We start from the raw sequence: 26,671 nt of genomic DNA on the forward strand, positions 1-26,671 counted from the left end.
TAATAAATCCCCCCCCCACTGTCAGTCTGGGTAATAAACCCCCCCCCCACTGTTGATCTGGGTAATAAACCCCCCCACTGTCAGTCTAGGTAATAAACTCCCCCACTGTTGGTCTGGGTAACAAACCTCCCCCCACTTTCAGCCTGGGTAATAACCCCCCCCACTGTCAGTCTGGGGAATAAACCCCCCACTATCAGTCTGGGTAATAAATCCCCCACTGTCAGTCGGGGTAATAAACCACCCCACTGTCAGTCGGGGTAATAACCCCCCCCCCACTGTCAGTCTGGGTAATAAACCTCCCCATCGACAGTTTGGGTAATAAACCGCCCCCACTGTCAGTCTGGATAATAACTCCACTGTCAGTCTGCATAATAACCCCCCCCATCATCAGTCTGGTTAATAAATCCCCCCACTGTCAGTCTGGCTAATAATCCACCCCCACCGTCAGTCTGGGTAATAAATCCCACTGTCAGTCTGGGTAATATACCCCCCCCCACTGTCAGTCTGGATAATATAACCCCCCACTGTCAATCTGGGTAATAAATCCCCCCACTGTCAGTCTGGGTAATACATCCCACTGTCAATCTGGGTAATAAACTCCCCCATCGTCAGTCTGGATAATAACCCCACTGTCCGTCTGGGTAATATAACCCCCCACTGTCAGTCTGGTTAATATACCCCCCCCCCACTGTCAGTCTGGGTAATATACCCCCCACTGTCAGTCTGGGTAATATAACCCATCACTGACAGTCTGGGTAATTAATCCCTCCCCCACTGTCAGTCTGGGTAATAAACCCCCTCCCACTGTCAGTCTGGGTAATATAAACCCCCCACTGTCAGTCTGGGTAATAACCCCCCCCCCACTGTCAGTCTGGGTAATAAATCCCACAGTCAGTCCGGGTAATATACCCCCCCCACTGTCACTCTGGGTAATAACCACCCCCCCACTGTCAATCTGGGTAATAAATCCCACATTCAGTCTGGGTAATAACCCCCCCCCCACTGTCAGTCTGGGTAATAAATACCACCCCCACTGTCAGTCTGGGTAATATAACCCCCCACTGTCAGTCTGTGTAAAATACCCCCTCCCACTGTCAGTCTGGGTAATAAATCCCCCCCCCCACTGTCAGTCTGGGTAATATACCCCCCCCCACTGTCAGTCTGGGTAATAAATCCCCCCACTGTCAGTCTGGGTAATAAATCCCCCCACTGTCAGTCTGGGTAATACATCCCACTTTCAGTCTGGGTAATATACCCCCCCCCACTGTCAGTCTGGGTAATATAACCCCTCACTGTCAGTCTGGGTAATAAATCCCCCCCCACTGTCAGTCTGGGTAATAAACCCCCCCCCCACTGTTGATCTGGGTAATAAACCCCCCCACTGTCAGTCTAGGTAATAAACTCCCCCACTGTCGGTCTGGGTAACAAACCTCCCCCCACTTTCGGTCTGGGTAACAAACCTCCCCCCACTTTCAGCCTGGGTAATAAACCCCCCCACTGTCAGTCTGGGGAATAAACCCCCCACGATCAGTCTGGGTAATAAATCCCCCACTGTCAGTCGGGGTAATAAACCACCCCACTGTCAGTCGGGGTAATAAACCCCCCCCCCACTGTCAGTCTAGGTAATAAACTCCCCCACTGTTTGTCTGGGTAATAAACTTCCCCCCACTTTCAGTCTGGGTAATAAACCTCCCCCCACTTTCAGCCTGGGTAATAAACCCCCCCACTGTCAATCTGGGTAATAAACTCCCCCATCGTCAGTCTGGGTAATAACCCCACTGTCAGTCTGGGGAATAAACCCCCCCACTGTCAGTCTGGGGAATAAACTCGCCCACTGTCAGTCTAGGTAATTAATCCCTCCCCCACTGTCAGTCTGGGTAATAAACCCCTCCACTCTCAGTCTGGGTAATATAACCCCCCACTGTCAGTCTGGGTAATATAACCCCCCAGTCAGTCTGGGTAATTAATCCCTCTCCCACTGTCAGTCTGGATAATAAATCCCACTGTCAGTCTGGGTAATATACCCCCCCACACTGTCAGTCTGGGTAATATAACCCCCCACTGTCAGTTTGGGTAATAACCACCCCCACTGTCAGTCTGGGTAATAAATACCACCCCCACTGTCAGTCTGGGTAATAACCCCCCCTACTGTCAGTCTGTGTAATATACCCCCCCCCCACTGTCAGTCTGGGTAATATAACCCCTCACTGTCAGTCTGGGTAATAAATCCCCCCCCCACTGTCAGTCTGGGTAATAAACCCCCCCACTGTTGATCTGGGTAATAAACCCCCCCCACTGTCAGTCAAGGTAATAAACTCCCCCACTGTTGGTCTGGGTAACAAACCTCCCCCCACTTTCAGCCTGGGTAATAAACCCCCCCACTGTCAGTCTGGGGAATAAACCCCCCCCACTGTCAGTCTGGGTAATATAACCCCCCACTGTCAGTCTGGGTAATAATCCACCCCCACCGTCAGTCTGGGTAATAAATCCCACTGTCAGTCTGGGTAATATACCCCCCCCCACTGTCAGTCTGGGTAATATAACCCCCCACTGTCAGTCTGGGTAATATACCCTCCCCACTGTCAGTCTGGGTAATATAACCCCCCACTGTCAGTCTGGGTAATATACCCTCCCCACTGTCAGTCTGGGTAATATAACCCCCCACTGTCAGTCTGGATAATATAACCCCCCACTGTCAGTCTGGGTAATAACCCGCCCCCACTGTCAGTCTGGGTAATAAATACCACACCCACTGTCAGTCTGGGTAATATAACCCCCCACTGTCAGTCTGGGTAATAAATCCCCCCCACTGTCAGTCTGGGTAATAAACCCCCCCCAATGTTGGTCTGGGTAACAAACCTCCCCCCACTTTCAGCCTGGGTAATAAACCCTCCCACTGTCAGTCTGGGGAATAACCCCCCCACTATAAGTCTGGGTAATAAATCCCCCACTGTCAGTCTGTGTAATAAACCCCCCCACTGTCAGTCTAGGTAATAAACTCCCCCACTGTTGGTCTGGGTAACAAACCTCTCCCCACTTTCAGCCTGGCTAATAAACCCTCCCACTGTCAGTCTGGGGAATAAACCCCCCACTGTCAGTCGGGGTAATAAACCACCCCACTGTCAGTCGGGGTAATAAACCCCCCCCCACTGTCAGTCTAGGTAATAAACTCCCCCACTGTTGGTCTGGGTAATAAACCTCCCCCCACTTTCAGTCTGGGTAATAAACCTCCCCCCACTTTCAGCCTGGGTAATAAACCCCCCCACTGTCAGTCTGGGTAATAACCCCCCCCACTGTCAGTCTGGGTAATAAACCTCCGCATCGACAGTTTGGGTAATAAACCGCCCCCACTGTCAGTCTGGATAATAATTCCACTGTCAGTCTGCATAATAACCCCCCCCCCCATCATCAGTCTGGTTAATAAATCCCCCCACTGTCAGTCTGGGTAATAATCCACCCCCACCGTCAGTCTGGGTAATAAATCCCACTGTCAGTCAGGGTAATATACCCCCCCCCCACTGTCAGTCTGGGTAATATAACCCCCCACTGTCAGTCTGGGTAATATATCCTCCCCACTGTCAGTCTGGGTAATATAACCCCCCACTGTCAGTCTGGATAATATAACCCCCCACTGTCAGTCTGGGTAATAACCCACCCCCCACTGTCAGTCTGGGTAATAAATACCACACCCACTGTCAGTCTGGGTAATAACCCCCCCCCCACTGTCAGTCTGGGTAATAAATCCCCCCCACTGTCAGTCTGGGTAATAAACCCCCCCCACTGTTGATCTGTGTAATAAACCCCCCCCACTGTCAGTCTAGGCAATAATCTCCCCCAATGTTGGTCTGGGTAACAAACCTCCCCCCACTTTCAGCCTGGGTAATAAACCCTCCCACTGTCAGTCTGGGGAATAAACCCCCCACTATCAGTCTGGGTAATAAATCCCCCACTGTCAGTAGGGGTAATAAACCACCCCACTGTCAGTCGGGGTAATAAACCCCCCCCCCCACTGTCAGTCTAGGTAATAAACTCCCCCACTGTTGGTCTGGGTAATAAACCTCCCCCCACTTTCAGCCTGGGTAATAAACCCCCCCACTGTCAGTCTGGGTAATAACCCCCCCCACTGTCAGTCTGGGTAATAAACCTCCCCATCGACAGTTTGGGTAATAAACCGCCCCCACTGTCAGTCTGGGTAATAATCCACCCCCACTGTCAGTCTGGGTAATAAATCCCACTGTCAGTCTGGGTAATATACCCTCCCCACTGTCAGTCTGGGTAATATAACCCCCCACTGTCAGTCTGGATAATATAACCCCCCACTGTCAGTCTGGGTAATAACCCCCCCCCCACTGTCAGTCTGGGTAATAAATACGACACCCACTGTCAGTCTGGGTAATAACCCCCCCCACTGTCAGTCTGGGTAATATACCCCCCCCACTGTCAGTATGGGTAATATAACCCCCCACTGTCAGTCTGGGTAATAAATCCCCCCCACTGTCAGTCTGGGTAATAAACCCCCCCCCACTGTTGATCTGTGTAATAAACCCCCCCACTGTCAGTCTAGGTAATAAAATCCCCCAATGTTGGTCTGGGTAACAAACCTCCCCCCACTTTCAGCCTGGGTAATAAACCCTCCCACTGTCAGTCTGGGGAATAAACACCCCACTATCAGTCTGGGTAATAAATCCCCCACTGTCAGTCGGGGTAATAAACCACCCCACTGTCAGTCGGGGTAATAAACCCCCCCCCCACTGTCAGTCTAGGTAATAAACTCCCCCACTGTTGGTCTGGGTAATAAACCTCCCCCCACTTTCTGTCTGGGTAATAAACCTCCCCCCACTTTCAGCCTGGGTAATAAACCCCCCCACTGTCAGTCTGGGTAATAACCCCCCCCCCAACTGTCAGTCTGGGTAATAAACCTCCCCATCGACAGTTTGGGTAATAAACCGCCCCCACTGTCAGTCTGGATAATAACTCCACTGTCAGTCTGCATAATAACCCCCCCCCCCATCATCAGTCTGGTTAATAAATCCCCCCACTGTCAGTCTGGCTAATAATCCACCCCCACCGTCAGTATGGGTAATAAATCCCACTGTCAGTCTGGGTAATATACCCCCCCCCCACTGTCAGTCTGGGTAATATAACCCCCCACTGTCAGTCTGGGTAATATACCCTCCCCACTGTCAGTCTGGGTAATATAACCCCCCACTGTCAGTCTGGATAATATAACCCCCCACTGTCAGTCTGGGTAATAAATCCCTCCCCCACTTTCAGCCTGGGTAATAAACCTCCCCATCGACAGTTTGGGTAATAAACCGCCCCCACTGTCAGTCTGGATAATAACTCCACTGTCAGTCTGCATAATAACCCCCCCCCCATCATCAGTCTGGTTAATAAATCCCCCCACTGTCAGTCTGGCTAATAATCCACCCCCACCGTCAGTCTGGGTAATATACCCCCCGCCCACTGTCAGTCTGGGTAATATACCCTCCCCACTGTCAGTCTGGGTAATATAACCCCCCACTGTCAGTCTGGGTAATATAACCCCCCACTGTCAGTCTGGGTAATAAATCCCTCCCCCACTGTCAGTCTGGGTAATACATCCCACTGTCAGTCTGTGTAATATACCCCCCCCCACTGTCAGTCTGGGTAATATAACCCCCCACTGTCAGTCTGGGTAATAAATCCCCCCACTGTCAGTCTGGGTAATACATCCCACTGTCAGTCTGGGTAATATACACCCCCCCACTGTCAGTCTGGGTAATATAACCCCCCACTGTCAGTCTGGGTAATAACCCCCCCCCACTGTCAGTCTGGGTAATAACCCCCCCCCCCACTGTCAGTCTGGGTAATAAACCTCCCCATCGACAGTTTGGCTAATAAACCGCCCCCACTGTCAGTCTGGATAAGAACTCCACTGTCAGTCTGCATAATAAACCCCCCCCCCCCCATCATCAGTCTGGTTAATAAATCCCCCCACTGTCAGTCTGGGTAATAAATTCCTCCCCCACTTTCAGTCTGGGTAATAAATCCCTCCCCCACTGTCAGTCTGGGTAATACATCCCACTGTCAGTCTGTGTAATATACCCCCCCCACTGTCAGTCTGGGTAATATAACCCCCCACTGTCAGTCTGGGTAATAAACCCCCCCCCCCACTGTCAGTCTGGGTAATATACCCCCCCACTGTCAGTCTGGATAATATAACCCCCCACTGTCAGTCTGGGTAATAAATCCCCCCACTGTCAGTCTGGGTAATATACACCCCCCCACTGTCAGTCTGGGTAATATAACCCCCCACTGTCAGTCTGGGTAATAAATCCCCCCCACTGTCAGTCTGGGTAATATACTCCCCCACTATCAGTCTGGGTAATAACCCCCCCCCACTGTCAGTCTGGGTAATATCCGCCCCAATATCAGGCATATAACATCTGAGATTGAAAGGGAGATCCCGTCACACTGAGAAACAAATGCAGTGATACCCCTGGGATAGTTAACGATGGATAAATGTTCTGCTGTATCAATGGAAATGTTCTGAATAAGGAAGAAAATACAATCCCCTATGGGCAGCCAGGTACTGAAAACCAACATTTGGTGACAGATTACTGTAGGTTGACATGCTGGACATACTCTCCAAAAGGTGGTGGGCAGAGGGCTGTTCACGATTGAACATAACTGCTCACAAAGGTGTCAGCAGAGAGGGTGTTCACTATTGGACACGATTACTCACATGGACAGCAGCAAGGAGGGTGTTTACTGTTGAACGTGACTGCTCACACAGACATCAGCAGAGAAGCGGTTCACTAATGGACACGATTACTCACACACTTCAGCTATTATCGCTAAGTTACAGGGTGGGAAACGGTAAGCTTGCCGTTGAATCTGGAGTCAGACATACAAAAAATGATTTGGTCTGTGCCAAAATACAACCAGACCTCAACAAAACACCTAAGTGTAGTTCATGTGGAAGGTAACATTCAGAAAACCGAAGCTGCCCATCACATCATCACATCGTCTCCTCCTTCGTAGGGTTGACTTTTGTGCAGAAGTGTGATTGGAACAGCCACATAAACACAGGAGGCCAGAGACTGGTGAACTGCTACAGATGTCTCACCACCCAAAGTCTTCTATTAGCTGCAAGGTATATCAGGAGTATCATGGAATTTTCAGGACTTCATTGGATGAACACACCATGCTCCATGGTAACCTAGAGTATCACTATTACAGCACAGGTGTCTGAGTTCAATTCTGATGCCAAATGTAAGGAGTTTGTATGTTTCCCTCGTGACTACCTGGGTTCGCTCTCACAGTCCAAAGATGCACCAGTTAGTAGGTGAATTAGGTGGGTTGCTGGGCAGTGTGGTTCCTCGGGCCTGAAGAACCAGTTCCACACAGTATCACAAAGTAATATGAATAATGTAATAAATGTTCACTCCCTCCATCTCTGATCACTGTTCCAATGTGCCCATCAGCAATACACATCACGACCCTCCAGAACCTTCTCCAACACACCGCAGAAACACAGTCTCCGCTATTTAGAGAGATAGTGGCAGTGGGTGCAAGGTGCTGTCAGAAACTGCAGGATCCCCACAGCAGACATCAACTTGGCAACGCGTATCACCATTTCTCCATGGTTGCTAGGTCTAAAACCAGGCACAACCTACGCCAACAGCGACTGCAGAAACTTCACCTTCTCTGGGACAGCAAAGCTCATGTGAGTGATCCTGAGTAAAGAGGTGCCTTTCCCAAGCTGCACACCTTACAGTGGTGTGATGGATGTATCAGCGACCATCTCATTGGTGCAGCCATTAATAGAAGGACTGACTCTGAGGTCTATACCCCCGTCACCACACAATCTCTCCACATGAAGCCTAGAGGACTGACTCTGGGGTCTATACCCCTGTCACCACACAATCTCTCCACATGAAGCCTAGAGGACTGACTCTGGGGTCTATAGCCCTGTCAGCACGCAATCACTCCACATGAAGCCTAGAGGACTGACTCTGGGGTCTATACCCCTGTCACCACACAATCTCTCCACATGAAGCCTAGAGGACTGACTCTGGGGTCTATACCCCTGTCACCACACAATCTCTCCACATGAAGCCTAGAGGACTGACTCTGGGGTCTATACCCCTGTCACCACACAATCTCTCCATATGAAGCCTAGAGGACTGACTCTGGGGTCTATACCCCTGTCACCACACAATCTCTCCACATGAAGCCTAGAGGACTGACTCTGGGGTCTATACCCCTGTCACCACACAATCTCTCCACATGAAGCCTAGAGGACTGACTCTGGGGTCTATACCCCCGTCACCACACAATCTCTCCACATGAAGCCTAGAGGACTGACTCTGGGGTCTATACCCCTGTCACCACGCAATCTCTCCACATGAAGCCTAGAGGACTGACTCTGGGGTCTATACCCCCGTCACCACGCAATCTCTCCACATGAAGCCTAGAGGACTGACTCTGGGGTCTATACCCCCGTCACCACGCAATCTCTCCACATGAAGCCTAGAGGACTGACTCTGGGGTCTATAGCCCTGTCACCACGCAATCTCTCCACATGAAGCCTAGAGGACTGACTCTGGGGTCTATACCCCCGTCACCACGCAATCTCTCCACATGAAGCCTAGAGGACTGACTCTGGGGTCTATAGCCCTATCAGCACGCAATCTCTCCACATGAAGCCTAGAGGACTGACTCTGGGGTCTATAGCCCTGTCAGCACGCAATCTCTCCAGATGAAGCCTGTGCAAAATGTACTACAATAGCAAAGCTGCTAAACGTGTGCCAAGTGTTTGAAGCCACATTCCAGAGCTCCTCCTCATTGGGAGACAAATACAGGGCCAGCGCTCTGAGCCTTTACTGTAGTGTTGGAGAAGCTGGGACTCCTCGCTGCCTTTGGCTGGCCACTGTGACTGAAAGCAGACCAGGAGACTTTGTTCTGTGTCAAGTTAGGTATCACCAGCCAGGGTGCATCCTCCAGCTGGCTTTCAGAGATGTACCACTGCCTAGGCAGTTTGTGTGGCTCTCAGAGTAAGCTTGGTCAATTTCACTTTGGTGACTTGGGTGAAGAATTGGAGAGATTCCAGTCAGGAAAATGCGCTCTCAGAAAAGGAGAGGTGGGGGGGGGGCTGAGATCTGCAAAGAACTTGCCTCAGAAACATTAGGCAGCCCTTCAAATAACTCATCAGAGATTTACTCATATGGTTTGTATAAAAGCAAACTACTGTGGACACAGGAAATCTGAAATAAAAGCAGAAAATGCTACAAATCTTCAACAAATTGGGCAGCATCAAATCATTCACTGGTCATAATCTTGAAACATTAACAACTTCTCTTTCCATAGTTGCTGCCTGACTTGCCAAATATTTCCAGTATTTCCCATTTGAAATTCTGAGAAGCCTGGTCCTAATTAAACTGGAAGCTACTGATTATGCTGAGGAAGCAAAGAAGGATCTCCTTCCACTCCCCAGCAAAGTAAAAACAAGCAGAAGAATCAGACAACACACATCAAAGTTGCTGGTGAACGCAGCAGGCCAGGCAGCATCTCTAGGAAGAAGTACAGTCGACGTTTTGGGCGGAGACCCTTCGTCAGGACTAACTGAAGGAACAGCTAGTAAGAGATTTGAAAGTGGGAGGAGGAGAGGGAGATCCAAAATGATAGGAGAAGACAGGAGGGGGAGGGATGGAGCCAAGAGCTGGACAGTAGATTGGCAAAGGGATATGAGAGGATCATGGAACAGGAGGCCCAGGGAGAAGGAAAAGGGTGGGGGGGGGACCCAGAGGATGGGCAAGGGGTATATTCAGAGGGACAGAGGGAAAAAAAGGAAAGAGAGAAAAAGAATGTGGGCATATAAGTAACGTTAGTCCTGACAAAGGGTGCATTCACCAGCAACTTTGATGTGTGTTGCTTGAATTTCCAGCATCTGCAGAATTCCTCGTGTTTGCGAGAAGAATCAGACTCTAGTCTATGACCTGCTATCCTCAGTACGGGTTTTGTTTGTAGGATATAGTGATTTGTTCATTCTCTGTATTTCCTCTCCTTTCTCTGGGGCAATGGTTTGACCTCAGATGGGCGACTCTGCCAGTCCAGTTGTACTAAGGACCTCACAGGTAGCTGCAAGGAGAGAGACACGTGATGCCATGGGCTATTAAACCCACACTCACTAACCTGACTCACAAACCTGGTGTGAAGGCCCAGAGATCAAAGGATTAAATGGTAGGAAACAACAAAAGGTGTGGAGTATAAACTAGCAACACGTCCAGGGTGAACACGGTGCAGTGAGTTACCTTGATCATGAGCCATTTTGTCTGATGACTCAGCTAATGGATCAGGGACACAAGAGAAAACATCAAAAGCAATTCAATTGAACCGGATGTTAAACACAAATTCAACCAGTCCACATCAAAGCAGCAAATTCAAGGGAGAGGGAAATTCGGTCACACGCACGTCTACAGCCATTTCTCAGCAGTCTCACTCCATGTCAGAGTGACAACACAGTCATGGCGTGATGCACAGGGATGATCACTGGCTTGCTCGTTCACCTCCTCTCTTCAGATGGTCAGAACGGGTGAAACTATTCTCTCGGCACCAGTGATGAAAGGAAATTTGACAAACCACAGAAATATACAGAGGCACGCGTTATCTGCAACTGCCCATGCTACAGAAATCCGGTCAACGTGCAATAAAAGCAGCACTGCATTTATCTTACAGATTGCATTGTACAATGTAAAAGGTGGGGATAGAAATTTTAAAGCATTTTATATAAATAGATCAATACGTCCTGCCATATCCCTAAAGATAAAAATCCTGATTATTGTAATGGTCAAGTAAGTCAGATTAAAAAAGTTAAGGTAGAAATAAGCAGTGGGTTTTCTGCCCTACCCTAATTTAACTTCCATTCTCCCTTTACTAGCTACTGTGTATCCTTAGCAATTCCTGCCTGGCTGATGACCTCTCAGTCTGAAACACTGGCACCTGACTGAGCCCACAGCTGTCACATGCAGACTACGCTCTTTGAAGGGGAGGACTAGAAGTTCAGTCAGGATTACTCTCCCCTTTGGAGGGCTGAAAGGTATAGGAGGTAGGAAGGAAGACCGCCCTTATAGGTTGAGCTAGTGAGGGCTTTTCTCTTTGGAGTGAAGGAGGATGAGAGGCGATTTGATACATGTGTACAGGACAAGAGGCATAGATTCAGTGGATAGCCAGAGGACTTTTTGCCAAGGTAGAAATGGCTAATATAAAGGGGCGTAACTTTAAGATGATTAGAGTAAAGGAGAGATGTCAGAGGCAGGAGTTTTACACACAGAGTGGTGAGTGTGTGGAACGCCCTACCAGGGTTGGTGGTAGAAGCGGATACATTAAGCCCATTCAAGAAACTCTTAAGATATGCACATGGATGATAGAAAAATAGAGGGTTATGTAGAGGGAAGGCTTAGACTGATCGTAGAGTAGATTAAGAGGTTGGTACAACACTGTGAGCGGAAGGGCTATAGAGCTCTATGTTCTATACCTGAAGTTAATGTGGTGTGAGTGTGTGCACAGCTGAGCAGGGTGGGAGATGTCTGGTTTCTGAATCACTTTGTACCTTTCTTCCTCAGTGTGACCCTTGCACGTGACATTGTAAATGCTCACAGCCATGCCTCACCTTTAGGTGTGCGGAACTGGACGAAGTCCGACAAAGGGCCCATGCCTTTGGAATTACGGGCCTGGATTTTGAAGTAGTACGTGGTATCAAGCGTAAGGTCCTGGATCTGGTGAGTGAGCCTGTCTCCGACCACTGGCTCTATTACCCAGTCGTGGATCTCTGCTTTTATGTCTGTGCTGTAATAAATGATGTAACCTATACACAGAAACAGACAGACATGTGAAATAAACTTGGCACCCACAAACTCCACTCTCGCTTAGAATAAACTATCTCCATCAAACAGCCATGCGTTATTCTCACATAACCACCCAAATTTACTTCCATTTACTTGCACATTATTTATTTAATATACAGTACTATGCAAAAGTCTTAGGCACTTATATATAGCTAGGATGCCTAAGCCTTTGCTCAGTACTGTATTTGTCAACATGGAGCAGGGAGCAAGTTTCTAAGTGCTGTGGGACAAGGGGCAGAGGAGTGCCAGGGGCTGGGAGTGGCACATCCAGCCCTGAGATACGAGACAAGGTCATTTGTTTCCAAACAAATGGTTAATTGATCATTAGAGAATGTCTTTCTGGTGCTTCCCACTCCCTCTCCCCTCTCTTCCCCTTTTCCCAAGCATGCTTCCCCGCTCCCTGCCTCTGTCCCACTCAGTCCACAACAGAGGCCCATATCAGAATCAGGTTTATCATCACTCATATGTGTCATGCAATTGGTTTTTTTTGTGACAACAGTACATAAAATTACTACATTGCTGGGCAAAAAGTCTTAGGTACTCTAACAATACATATACATATTGTGCCTAAGACTTCTGCACACTACTGTATTTAATTCTCTCTCTCTCTGTAGAATCTCCACTGTCTGTATCGTGGGCAATTAACTTCACGCTATTGTAAATGTTTCTTCTCCAGGCAGTTAATACTCTAGCTAGCCACCTCAAACCCCTGTATCTATTACCCATGTCATTGCACTGCACTTAAGCACATCAAATCACTTTTTATAATGCTGATAAATAAATGCTGCTATGTATTTATTCACATTTTCCGTATCTGTTTCAACCTATGACTTCATAATTCATTTTATAATTGTTGAAGGTTGGCATCTTTTGCTGTATGTCACTCCAACACACCACAGCAAATTCCTACTACATGTAAATGTATGCAATGACTAAAGCTTGGATGAGTGGAGATTGCTGACCGCACCACACACTCCACTCACAGCTCTCCTTATTACCAAACCCCTTCCCCCCAGTTCCTGCTTCTACTAATGAACGCTTGGTTTACGATGAGTTAAACTACAGAGATTGCTCAGCTTCACTGAGATTCCTGCCTCAGAACCACTGGCCCCCAACTTATTGGCAGCATCTATCCTTCCACCCTCTGCTGCTATGATCTTGTGGCCTGAAATGATCGTGCAGCCAGCCTCACTGGAACTCCACTGCCTGTGTCCTGAGCATCAACATGTCCTTCCCAACAACTGAGGCCCATTTCAACTCCTTCATTCAGTCCTTCCCTTTAGTTGGTCCTACAAGTTTCCCTGAACTCTCCAACCAGCTTCTGCCCTCTGCTCCCCCATCCCCACACAATCCCAGACAATGGCAGGGCCACACAATCCACATGCTCAGCCCAGAGGTACTTCTCTGTTCAGCTCCTGTTTTCACCCAGTGTCCGCTTTCATGAAACAACAGCAAGACATCACAGGAATATGAAATGCTCCTTTCAAGTCAGATAATTCATGCTTTACCAGTTTAACCTCAGTGGGAGCTGCGGTTACAGAAATGTTGAGGGGGAGTTAGGGCCCCATTCTTCCTGATGGATCCAATGAAATGTCATTTATCCAAACTTCTAAATACTCAGAGAAGCCCACTTCATCCCAACATTTCCTTTTGTAAACTGTTCCTTTTGATCACACTGTAGTGAAAGGTGAACACTGCCCACTCTGCCCTCAGTCTCCACAGCCTGCGGTCACCCCGCCCCAGCAGCTCAGCCTGCGGTCACCCCGCCCCAGCAGCTCATGCAGGTTTCCCCGCCCCAGCAGCTCAGCCTGCGGTCACCCCGCCCCAGCAGCTCATGCTGCGGTCACCCCACCCCAGCAGCTCAGCCTGGGGTCACCCCGCCCCAGCAGCTCATGCAGGTTTCCCCGCCCCAGCAGCTCAGCCTGCGGTCACCCCGCCCCAGCAGCTCATGCTGCGGTCACCCCGCCCCAGCAGCTCAGCCTGCGGTCACCCCGCCCCAGCAGCTCAGCCTGCGGTCACCCCGCCCCAGCAGCTCATGCTGCGGTCACCCCACCCCAGCAGCTCAGCCTGCGGTCACCCCGCCCCAGCAGCTCGTGCTGTGGTCACCCCGCCCCAGCAGCTCAGCCTGCGGTCACCCCGCCCCAGCAGCTCGTGCTGCGGTCACCCCGCCCCAGCAGCTCAGCCTGCGGTCACCCCGCCCCAGCAGCTCAGCCTGCGGTCACCCCGCCCCAGCAGCTCGTGCTGCGGTCACCCCGCCCCAGCAGCTCGTGCTGCGGTCACCCCGCCCCAGCAGCTCGGCCTGCGGTCACCCCGCCCCAGCAGCTCGGCCTGCGGTCACCCCGCCCCAGCAGCTCAGCCTGCGGTCACCCCACCCCAGCAGCTCAGGCTGCGGTCACCCCGCCCCAGCAGCTCGGCCTGCGGTCACCCCGCCCCAGCAGCTCAGCCTGCGGTCACCCCGCCCCAGCAGCTCAGCCTGCGGTCACCCCGCCCCAGCAGCTCGTGCTGCGGTCACCCCGCCCCAGCAGCTCGTGCTGCGGTCACCCCGCCCCAGCAGCTCGGCCTGCGGTCACCCCGCCCCAGCAGCTCAGCCTGCGGTCACCCCGCCCCAGCAGCTCAGGCTGCGGTCAACCCACCCCAGCAGCCTCATGCTGCGGTCACCCCGCCCCAGCAGCTCAGCCTGCGGTCACCCCGCCCCAGCAGCTCAGCCTGCGGTCACCCCGCCCCAGCAGCTCAGGCTGCGGTCACCCCGCCCCAGCAGCTCAGGCTGCGGTCAACCCACCCCAGCAGCCTCATGCTGCGGTCACCCCGCCCCAGCAGCTCAGCCTGCGGTCACCCCGCCCCAGCAGCTCAGCCTGCGGTCACCCCGCCCCAGCAGCTCAGCCTGCGATCACCCCGCCCCAGCAGCCTCATGCAGGTTTCCCAGTACCTGTTATCTTCCCATTGGCTTCTGCTGGTGGCTGCCAGTTCACGATGATGGTTCTGGGCTTGCCTTCCTTGCTGACCACAGTTAGATCCTTGGGAGGAGATGTTGGCACTGAGATAAACAGGGAAACGTGAGGAAGGGCCTAACACTGAACCAGGTATTCAAAGCATGGATTAATGAACCGGAGAAGCTGAGTTAAATCCCATATTGACAGTGTGAGAACTTGGAAAACAATACAGGTGACATCAGAATCAAAATCAGGTTTATTATCACTGATATATTCAATGAAATGTGTTGCTTTACGGCAGCACTGACAGTGCAAGACATAAAAGCTACAACAATAAATAGCAATGGATGATATTAAAAGTGACATATGGCCTCCTGTACTGTCATGATCAGGCCACTTTCAGGTTGGAAAAGCAACAACTCTCTCAGTGCAGCCTCCAATGTGATGGCATTAACATTAATTTTTCCAACTTATGGAAATTTTCCCCCTCCTCTCTTCTTCAATTCTCCACTCTGGCTCCCTTCTTATTTCTTCTCCTCACCTGCCTATCACCTCTTTCTACCCCACAGAACCATAGAACATTACAGCACAGAAACAGGCCTTTTGGCCCTTCTTGGCTGTGCCAAATCATTTTTCTGCTTAGTTCCACTGACCTGCACCTGACCTTATCCCTCCATACACCTCTCATCCATGTACCTGTCCAAGTTTTTCTTAAATGTTAAAAGTTACCACTTCATCTGGCAGCTCATTCCACACTCCCACCACTCTCTGTGTGAAGAAGCCCCCCCAATGTTCCCTTTAAACTTTTCCCCCTTCACCCTTAACCCATGTTCTCTGGTTTTTTTCTCCCCTTGCCTCAGTGGAAAAAACCCACTTGCATTCACTCTATCTATACCCATCATAATTTTATATACCTCTATCAAATCTCCCCTCATTCTTCTACGCTCCAGGGAATAAAGTCCTAACCTATTCAACCTTTCCCTGTAACTGAGTTTCTCAAGTCTTGGTAACATCCTTGTAAACCTTCTCTGCACTCTTTCAATCTTATTTATATCCTTTCTGTAATTTGGTGACCAAAACTGCACACAATACTCCAAATTTGGCCTCACCAATGCCTTATACAACCTCACCATAACATTCCAACTCTTATACTCAATACTTTGATTTATAAAGACCAATGTACCAAAAGAATAAACCAGGGAAGGTAGTGCACCCGTGGCTGACAAGGGAAATTAGGGATAGTATCAATTCCAAAGAAGAAACATATAAATTAGCCAGAAAAAGCGGCTCACCTGAGGACTGAGAGAAATTCAGAGACAGCAGAGGAGGACAAAGGGCTTAATTAGGAAAAGGAAAAAAGATTATGAGAGAAAACTGGCAGGGAACATAAAAACTGACTGTAAAAGCTTTTAGAGATATGTGAAAAGAAAAAGATTGGTTAAGACAAATGTAGGTCCCTTACAGTCAGAAACAGGTGAATTGATTATGGGGAACAAGGACATGGCAGACCAATTGAATAATACTTTGGTTCTGTCTTCACTAAGGAGGACATAAATAATCTTCCGGAAATAGTAGGGGACTGAGGGTCTAGTGAGATGGAGGAACTGAGAGAAATACATGTTAGTAGGGAAGTGGTGTTAGGTAAATTGAAGGGATTAAAGGCAGATAAATCCCCAGGGCCAGATGGTCTGCATCCCAGAGTGCTTAGGGAAGTAGCCCAAGAAATAGTGGATGCATTAGTGATAATTTTTCAAAACTCTTTAGATTCTGGACTAGTTCCTGAGGACTGGAGGGTGGCTAATGTAACCCCACTTTTTAAAAAAGGAGGGAGAGAGAAACCGGGGTATTATAGATCGGTTAGCCTAACATTGGTGGTGTGGAAAATGCTAGAGTCAGTTATCAAAGATGTGATAACAGCACATTTGGAAAGCGGTGAAATCATCGGACAAAGTCAGCATGGATTTGTGAAAGGAAAATCATGTCTGACGAATCTCATAGAATTTTTTGAGGATGTAACTAGTAGAGTGGATAGGGGAGAACCAGTGGATGTGGTATATTTGGATTTTCAAAAGGATTTTGACAAGGTCCCACACAGGAGATTAGTGTGCAAACTTAAAGCACATGGTATTGATGTGGATAGAGAATTGGTTGGCAGACAGGAAGCAAAGAGTGGGAATAAATGGGACCTTTTCAGAATGGCAGGCAGTGACTAGTGGGGTACCGCAAGGCTCAGTGCTGGGACCCCAGTTGTTTACAATATATATTAATGACTTAGATGAGGGAATTAAATGCAGCATCTCCAAGTTTGCGGATGACACGAAGCTGGGCGGCAGTGTTAGCTGTGAGGAGGATGCTAAGGGGATGCAGGGGGACTTGGATAGGTTAGGTGAGTGGGCAAATTCATGGCAGATGCAATTTAATGTGGATAGATGTCAGGTTATCCACTTTGGTGGCAAAAACAGGAAAACAGATTATTATCTCAATGGTGGCCAATTAGGAAAAGGGGAGGTGCAACGAGACCTGGGTGTCATTGTACACCAGTCATTGAAAGTGGGCATGCAGGTGCAGGCGGTGAAAAAGGCAAATGGTATGCTGGCATTCATAGCAAGAGGATTCGAGTACAGGAGCAGGGAGGTACTACTGCAGTTGTACAAGGCCTTGGTGAGACCACACCTGGAGTATTATGTGCAGTTTTGGTCCCCTAATCTGAGGAAAGACATTCTTGCCATAGAGGGAGTACAAAGAAGGTTCACCAGATTGATTCCTGGGATGGCAGGGCTTTCATATGATGAAAGACTGGATCAACTAGGCTTATACTCGCTGGAATTTAGAAGATTGAGGGGGGATCTTATTCTAAAGGGATTGGACAGGCTAGATGCAGGAAGATTGTTCCCAATGTTGGAGAAGTCCAGAACGAGGGGTAACAGTTTGAGGATAAAGGGGAAGCCTTTTAGGACCGAGATGAGGAAAAACTTCTTCACACAGAGAATGGTGAATCTGTGGAATTCTCTGCCACAGGAAACAGTTGAGGCCAGTTCACTGGCTATATTTTAGAAGGAGTTAGATATGGCCCTTGTGGCTACGGGGGTCAGGGGGTATGGAGAGAAGGCAGGTACAGTGTTCTGAGTTGGATGATCAGCCATGATCAAACTGAATGGCGGTGCAGGCTCGAAGGGCTGAATGGCCTACTCCTGCACCTATCTTCTATGTTTCAAAAAAGAAGCTCTCTTTACGACCCTATCTACCTGTGACGCCACTTTTAGGGAATTTTATATCTGTATTCACAGATCCCTCTGTTCTACTGCACTCCTCAGTGCCTTACCTTTTACCTTGTATGTTCTACCTTGGTTTGTCCTTCCAAAGTGCAATACTTCACACTGAGGCATGAGGAACAGCTTCTATCCCAGAGCTGTGGCCTCCATCACACCGCTCCCACAGAACAATGACTGAAACTGTGAGCACACACATGCACACACAAGGACTCAAATACTTGCACTAACGGCACTTTGTGCATTGCTGTGATATTCTGGTGCTGCTGCGACTTATTTTCTGGTACTTATCTATTTAATACTGTTTTTCTATTACTGTCTTGTTTTTATCTACCGCTTCATTTAATTGCCTGAGAGGAAGCCAAACAGAGTTTCATTGTACCTGTGTATAATGACAGTAAAGATCGTTCAATTCAATTCAAATTCAAATTGTCTGTATTAAACTCCATCTGCCATTTTTCAGCCCATTTTTCCAGCTGGTCCAAGTCCCTCTGCAGGCTCTGAAAACCTTCCTCACTGTCTACTACACCTCCAATCTTTGTATCATCAGCAAACTTGCTGATCCAATTTACCACATTATCATCCAGATCATTGATATAGATGACAAATAACAATGGACCCAGCACTGATCCCTGTGGCACACCACTAGTCACAGGCCTCCACTCAGAAAAGCAATCCTCCACTACCACTCTTTGGCTTCTTCCATTGAGCCAATGTCTAATCCAATTTACCACCTCTCCATGTATACCTAGCAACTGAATTTTCCTAACTAACCTCCCATGCGGGACCTTGTCAAAGGCCTTACTGAAGTCCACGTAGACAATATTCACTGCCTTCCCTTCATCCACTTTCCTGGTAACCTCCTCGAAAAACATGACCTACCACGCACAGCCATGTTGACTCTCCCTAATAAGTCCCTGTCTATCCAAATACTTGTACATCCTACCTCTTAGTACTCCTTCCAATAATTTAGCTACTACCGATGTCAAACTTACTGGTCTATAAATTCCCGGATTACTTTTAGAGCCTTTCCCCCCCAACTCCTGGTTGCCCTCCTCCTTCCCATTCTCCCATGGTCCACTCTCCACTCCACTTCTTCTCCAGCCCTTCACCTTTTCCACCTATCGCCTCCCAGCTTTGTACTTCACGCCTCCCCCACCTGCCTGATTTCATCTATCACCTTCTAGCCTGTCCTCCATTCCCTCTTCTCACCTTCTTATTCCGCTTCTTCCCCTTCCCTTTCCAGTCCTGAAACTTGCTTATTCATTTCCATAGATGCTGCCTGACCTGTTGAGTTCCTCTATCTATCAAGGACTTATATACAGAGAGGTGCTGGAAAATGGCCAGTAAAATTCTGAAGGATCCAATCCACCCTGCTCATGGACTGTCTGCCCCAATCTCATCAGGGAGAAGGCGACATAGCATCCATGCCAGGACCGCCAGACTTAAAAACAGTTAGTATCCTCAAGCAGTGAAGCTGATCAACACTTCCACCCACTAACCCATCCCTGAAAACCCCCCACCACCACTACTTTATCATTTCTTGTCAGAGTCAACTTACATACAGACATTCCTTTGCCAAGCATCACTTTATGGACATGCAATCAATGTTTATAAGCAATGTATACAGTATAAGCATCTTATGTATTTATATTTATTGTGTTTTTTTATTATTGTGCCCTTTATCTTAATGTGTTTTTTTTTCTGAAACAGATCCAGAGAAACAATAATTTCATTCTCCTTTACACTTGTGTACTGGAAATAACATTAAATAATCTTGAATCTTGAATTTTGAGTGTATGTCCTCATAGGACCAGTCTTCATTTGAGAGTCTGGGGTGTAAGCAAGATATTTGCCTGCCTCCTCACAGCCACTGAACTAGTTAATCAAGAGCAGAAAGCTTAGCTGATAAACCTGAGTCAGACAGACCCAGGGACCTTTATTTTCCTGAAACCAGTTGGTCTTCCAGTGCAGTGAGAAGTCTGTAAGGGAATGCCGGCAGCTGGCTGCTGGTGTCTGGGTTACGATCAAGGGAGAGACTGCTGTCACTGGACATGTATGGCTGAATCCTGGCTAACAGTCTCTAATGTGCTTGATTGGGTGTATAGTTCAGAGGCCATATGAGTGGCATTGGTGCTCTGCATTAGGATGTTGGTTTAATGACAATGATTATAAATGTAGGCATGTACTGACTACTTTGAACAAAAACACTAATGATTGGAAGTACTCAGTGTGTGAGGCAGTGTCTGAGTAGTCAGCATTTCTTTTTGAGAGCCGGCGTCAGGACTGAGATGGGAAAGGAAGAATTATCGGTGTACAGCAGGACAGGGGAGGGATAGGGCCAATGTTGGAGGTGAGAGGTGGAACCAGATGGGAAGGGGAAAATAGGCAGGTTGGGAAAGGGATGGCTAGATGAACAAAGGGAGAAGAAAACTGAATGATTAACTGGGCTTGCATAGGAGAGGAGCACTGGGGACCACGAATGACTGGAACTGTAAACTTACTGTTCACAGTGTTTCACTGTAAGGTACCTGAGTGCTTAGCTTCTCTGTAGCAATAAGGAAGGTCAAGGACAAGCAGGTTGGTGAGGGAGTGGAAAGGAGAGATAAAAAGACATTCGACAGGAAGATCAAGATGACCACTGCAGACACATGTACAGGCTCCACGAAGCAGATGTGTCATCCAGTTCTCTATAGACTCTTCAGATCACATAATATTTTCTGTAGATATTTTCATACATTTTGTTGAAATAATTCTCCTATGATCACAAACTGATCGGTCTGGAAGCAAAGAATGAATGCATTGATAATTTATTCCGGACCTACCAGTTTCAAATGTTGTTCCATGTGCTGTCATGCTCCAGGTACTTGACCTCCGACCCTTTGTGACCTTCACAGAGAATTCGTAGAGTGTGTTTGGTTTCAGCCCTGAGACAATATAACTCAACGTAGTGGTGTCTGCAGTCTAAGAAGGGAATAGATTTACACTGTATCAGAGCCAGTGAAAGCAGGCTCATTTAGCGCACACTGAGCCAGCCCAGGAGCTGCTGTACTCCGATACACACTGAATCACGTCTATTATCACTGTCTTACATAATGTGAAATTAGCTGTTTTCTAACAGCAACATAGCGCAATGGCATAAAAATGGCAGCACTGTAGTGCAGTGGTTAGTGTAACACTTTATAGCGCAGCGATCAGGGTCAAATTCCCACCGCTGTCTGTAAATCCTAGAATAAACAAGTAGTGCAAAAAAAGGAATAACGAGCTAGAGTTCATCCCCAGCGCACCCGGCCTCCTTTAACCACAAGAAAGAGACAGTGTAGAAGGCACAAAGGCAGGCAAAGGCTCACCTTGTACTTGGTGTTGGCAGGGTAGTTGGTTTTCCAGTGCACCGTGTAATATCGCGCGTCAGTGATCTTCTGGTTCTTGGGCAGCGAGCTGTCAGCCCAGGTCACTCGGATGGTGTCGTGGGTGAGCACAGTGGCCTGCACTCCAACAGGGGGCATCATGGGGCTGGGGTCTGGTACTGGAGTGTATGGATTATCGAAAAGATCAATTAAATAAACTTCTGAAGGGTCAAAAGGGTCTGAGGGATAAATTAAACAGGCAAAATGTTTGTGAAACAGATAAATGATAAACCATGCAAGGGCAGGGGAAAGTAACGAAAGACAGTGATTCCATGAGAGCAGTGCAGCAGGAAGGCATGAAATAGAGGAGAAACAAAGAAAGAAACTGAGGTTACTAATTAGAGCAAGAGTTCAATACACCAACATTACAAATGTGTTTATCTGTCAACGTGACCAGACAGCCACAGTCATGCAATGTCCCACACAAATAAATATATACAGGACCCATAGAATCAAACACCCAAAGACCAGACAGTGATGCACACCCAACAACTGAAAGGGCCTCTTGCCTAATGATTCAAAATGTCACACGCACAGTAACCCAACCAACTACAACCTCAGCAACTAGAACAGTCGCACACCAGATATCAGGCTTTTTGGAGTTTCAGAAAAGATAGAAAAGGAGATAAAAGAGGAGCTGGGAGGATACTAATCAGGGTCAAGATCACAGGGCATTCAGGGGAGACATAACGGAGGGTTCAGACACTGAGCCCACTTGGGTAGAACTCAGGAACGGAAAGGGTGTGTTCACACTAATAGGATTGTACTACAGACCCATGAACAGCTACCGGGACACTGAGAAACAGATATGTAAACAGATTAACGAAATGTGTAAAAATAATAGGGTTATTGTTGTGGGGGATTTCAACCATATCAAGCTAAGATAAACTGGGACCTTCTGAGTGCAAGGGGTTTAGATGCGGTAGAATTTGTTAACTGTATCCAAAAGGGTTTTTTAAATCAATATGTGGACAGTCTAATGAGAGGAGGGGCTATACTGGATCTGGTGTTGGGTAATGAGCCTGGCAAGGTGACCGACCTTTCAGTGGGTGAGCAGTTAGGGAACAGTGACCTCAACTCCTTAACTTTCAGGATAGCTATAGATAAGGAGCAGCATGGTCCTTGCAGCTGAGCCTTAAATTGGAATAGAGCAAATTACGGGGCCATTAGGCAGAAACTAAGAAGAGTTAATTAGGAAAGTCATTTTTCTGGCAAGTCTACCTCAGTGGAGGGTGTTTAAAGATCAATTGCACAGAGTACAGGAAGGGTATGGTCCTGGTAGAAGGAAAGATGGGGATGGAAAGAACCTTGGATGTTCAGAGAGCCAATGAATTTGGTCAAGAAGAAAAACATAAAGTATGTAAAGCTTTGGAAGTTCAGATCAAATGGAGCACATGAGAAACATAAAGAAGCCAGGAAAGAACTAAAAGAGGGAATTCGGAAAGCCAGGAGGGGCTGTGAAAAGTCCTTGGCGAATGGAATTAAGATGAATCCCAAAGCATTCTATACTTATATGAAGAGCAAGAGGGCAGACTGCCCTCAAACTGCTACTTCTTTGGAATTGATACTATCCCTAATTTCTCTTGTCAGCCACGGGTGCACTACCTTCCTTGATTTATTCTTTTGCCAAATTGGGATGAACAATTGTTGTAGTTCATCCATGCAACCTTTAAATGCTTGCCATTGCATATCCACCGTCAATCCTTTAAGTGTCATTTGCCAGTCTATCTTAGCAATTCACGTCTCATACCTTCAAAGTTACCCCTCTTTAAGTTCAGAACCTTTGTTTCTGAATTAACTATGTCACTCTCCATATTAATGAAGAATTCCACCATATTATGGTCACTCTTACCCAAGGGGCCTCTCACGACAAGATCGCTAATTAACCCTTCCTCATTGCTCAAAACCCAGTCCAGAATAGCCTGCTCTCTAGTTGGTTCCTCGACATGTTGGTTCAAAAAACCATCCCGCATACATTCCAAGAAATCCTCTTCCTCAGCACCTTTACCAATTTGGTTCACCCAGTCTACATGTAGATTGAAGTCACCCATTATAACTGCTGTTCCTTTATTGCACACATTTCTAATTTCCTATTTAATACCATCTCCGACCTCACTACTACTGTTAGGTGGCCTGTACACAACTCCCACCAGCGTCTTCTGCCCCTTAGTGTTACGCAGCTCTACCCATATCGATTCCACATCTTCCCGGCTTATGTCCTTCCTTTCTATTGCGTTAATCTCTTCTTTAACCAGCAACGCCACCCCACCTCCCCTTCCTTCATGTCTATCCCTCCTGAATATTGAATATTCTTGAACGTTGAGCTCCCATCCCTGGTCACCCTGGAGCCATGTCTCTGTGATCCCAACTATATCATAATCATTAATAACAATCTGCACTTTCAATTCATCCACCTTATTACGAATGCTCCTTGCATTGACACATAAAGCCTTCAGGCGCTCTTTTACAACTCTCTTAGCCCTTGTACAATTATGTTGAAAAGTGGCCCTTTTTAATGCTTGCCCTGGATTTGTCGGCCTGCCACTTTTACTTTTCTCCTTTGTACTTTTTGCTTCTACGCTCACTTTACACCCCTCTGTCTCTCTGCACTGGTTCCCATCCCTCTGTTGTGAACTAACCTCCTCACGCCTAGCCTCTTTAATTTGATTCCCACCCCCCAACCATTCTCGTTTAAAGTCACCTCAGTAGCCCCCGCTAATCTCCCTGCCAGGATATTGGTCCCCCTAGGATTCAAGTGTAACCCGTCCTTTTTGTACAGGTCATGCCTGTGCCAAAAGAGGTCCCAATGATCCAAAAACTTGAATCCCTGCCCCCTGCTCCAATCCCTCAGCCACGCATTTATCCTCCACCTCATCGCATTCCTACTCTCACTGTCGCGTGGCACAGGCAGTAATCCCGAGATTACTACCTTTGCGGTCCTTTTTCTCAACTCCCTTCCTAGCTCCCTATATTCTCCTTTCAGGACCTCATCCCTTTTCCTACCTATGTCATTGGTACCTATATGTACCACGACCTCTGGCTCCTCACCCTCCCACTTCAGGATATCTTGGACACGATCAGAAATATCCCGGACCCTGGCACCAGGGAGGCAAACTACCGTCCGGGTCTCTGGACTGCGTCCACAGAATCGCCTATCTGACCCCCTTACTATCGAGTCCCCTATCACAACTGCCCTCCTCTTCCTTGCCCTACCCTTCTGAGCTACAGGGCCAGACTCTGTGCCGGAGGCACGGCCACTGTCGCTTCCCCCGGGTAAGCTGTCCCCCCCAACAGTACTCAAACAGGAGTACCTGTTGTTAAGGGGCACAGCCACCGGGGTACTCCCCATCACCTGACTTTTCCCCTTCCCCCTCCTAACCGTGACCCACTTGTCTGCCTCCCGTGGCCCCGGCGTGACCACCTGCCTTCCACTCCTCTCTATCACCTCCTCGCTCTCCCTGACCAGACGAAGGTCATCGAGCTGCAGCTCCAGTTCCGTAACGCGGTCCCTTAGGAGCTGCATCTCGATGCACTTGGCGCAGATGTAGACGTCCGGGAGGCTTGGAGACTCCAGGGCCTCCCACATCCGACACCGAGAACAGCAAACTGCCCTCACAGTCATAATGCCCCTCTCCTCAAATAGCAACAGAAAATGAATGTCAAACCTTCCTCGCCTCGCCCGCTTCCGCCTAAGCCCGTTGAGCCGAAGCCCTTAAGCCTTCACTCTGCTCCCGGCTCACTCCGCCGCCCGCAAACTATGCTGCCTGCTCTATGAGGCTTTGTTCCTTTTAAATCTGCCGCGCTGCACTGCCCGACGTCACACGCCTGCGCAGTCCCGCCTCTCAGAAAGCCGTTGGAGAAAAAAAATAACGAAAATTTCAAAAATGTCTTTCTCGGCACTCCCACTCAGACTCTCAGACTCCTTCTTCGAATCAAACCCGAAGCAGGATGTCTGCCCTTTTAAATCTGCCGCGCTGCACTGCCCGACGTCACACGCCTGCACAGTCCTGCCTCTCAGAAAGCCGTTGGAGAAAAAAAATAACGAAAATTTCAAAAATCTCTTTCTCGGCACTCCCACTCAGACTCTCAGACTCCTTCTTCGAACAACACCAAACTCAACAAGCCAGGGCAGCCTTACTCTCAACATCTGGAGTAATCACACTCTCAGTCCCCAGAGTAATTGCACAGTGAGAGCCTTTGGACACTCTCTGATGTGTTGCTGTCTTCCTGAACTTCCATCACAGTTGAGACTTAGACCCTGCCTCTCCAATGACATTCCCAATTCCACCCTTTTCCTATTCCTACCCTTCTGACTCCTGATCTTTCTTCTAACTCTGCTGCCATCTTGGAGGAGATCAGCAAATGAACCACAAACAGCACGTAGTTATAAACATATTATTTATAAACAGAATAACATGCCAGTTGAACACAAACATCAGAGATTCTGTAGATGCTGGAAATCCAGAGAAAAACATACAAAATGCTGGAGGAATTCAGGAGGTCACAGAGTGGAATAAACAATCAATGTTTTGGACCAAGACCCTTTATCAGGTCTGCTTTGTTTGATTTACTTGCTGGTGAGTGGTGAGAGTCTCATCCTTTGGCAGTCAAAATCACGATGAATAACTTGAAATTGCAATCCCCTGGGAAAGTATTGGAAACCAACCCTAGAGTTCGACATTTCAGCTCTTCACTCTTCTCACCCTAATGAGTGAAGAGACTTCTGTTTTTCAAAGAAAATCAAAGGCTATGGGCAAAGTGGTGGTGTATGGTTAGCATAATGCTTTATAGTGCCGGTGATCACTGAAAGGAGTTCAATTCTCACCGCTGTCTACGAGGACTTTCTGCATTCTCCCCATGACCACATGGGTTGCCTTCAGGTGTTGCTGCTTCTTCTCACAGTCCCAAAACACACAGGTTAGAGTTAGTAAGTTGTGGGCCTGTTATGTTGGTGCTGGAAGCATGGCGACACTTGAAGGCTGTCCCCTGCATAACCCTCACTGATATAATTTGTCACAAAAGACATATTTCACTGCATGTTTCAATGTACATATGACAAATGAAGCTAATCTTCAATCTTTACCAACATCAACACCAGAATTAACCCTGAATCATTCTCAGCCCAAACTGTGCACCCTTCCAGCTGAAAGCAGGCTAACTATAATTTGAAACGG

General features: G+C 48.1%; 1 protein-coding gene across 7 annotated transcripts in view; it reads right to left on the reverse strand.

Annotated features, from left to right (window-relative positions):
* LOC134358620 (neogenin-like) overlaps nt 1-26,671 on the reverse strand; it is a 316,976-nt gene that overhangs the window by 46,857 nt on the left and 243,448 nt on the right. For 4 of the 7 annotated variants that reach the window (XM_063071071.1, XM_063071070.1, XM_063071068.1 and 1 more), the window contains exons 17-21: nt 21,441-21,676; nt 20,916-21,054; nt 14,818-14,925; nt 11,657-11,851; nt 10,299-10,331 (exon numbers count right to left, since the gene is read on the reverse strand). In XM_063071071.1, coding sequence (XP_062927141.1) covers nt 10,299-10,331; nt 11,657-11,851; nt 14,818-14,925; nt 20,916-21,054; nt 21,441-21,676 — 711 coding nt within the window. The remainder of the gene's footprint in view (nt 1-10,298; nt 10,332-11,656; nt 11,852-14,817; nt 14,926-20,915; nt 21,055-21,440; nt 21,677-26,671) is intronic. The other 3 variants (XM_063071067.1, XM_063071066.1, XM_063071069.1) reach the window with 3 other exon arrangements.

Source organism: Mobula hypostoma, chromosome 18, assembly GCF_963921235.1.
Source record: "Mobula hypostoma chromosome 18, sMobHyp1.1, whole genome shotgun sequence".
NCBI classification, from domain to species: Eukaryota; Metazoa; Chordata; class Chondrichthyes; order Myliobatiformes; family Myliobatidae; genus Mobula; species Mobula hypostoma.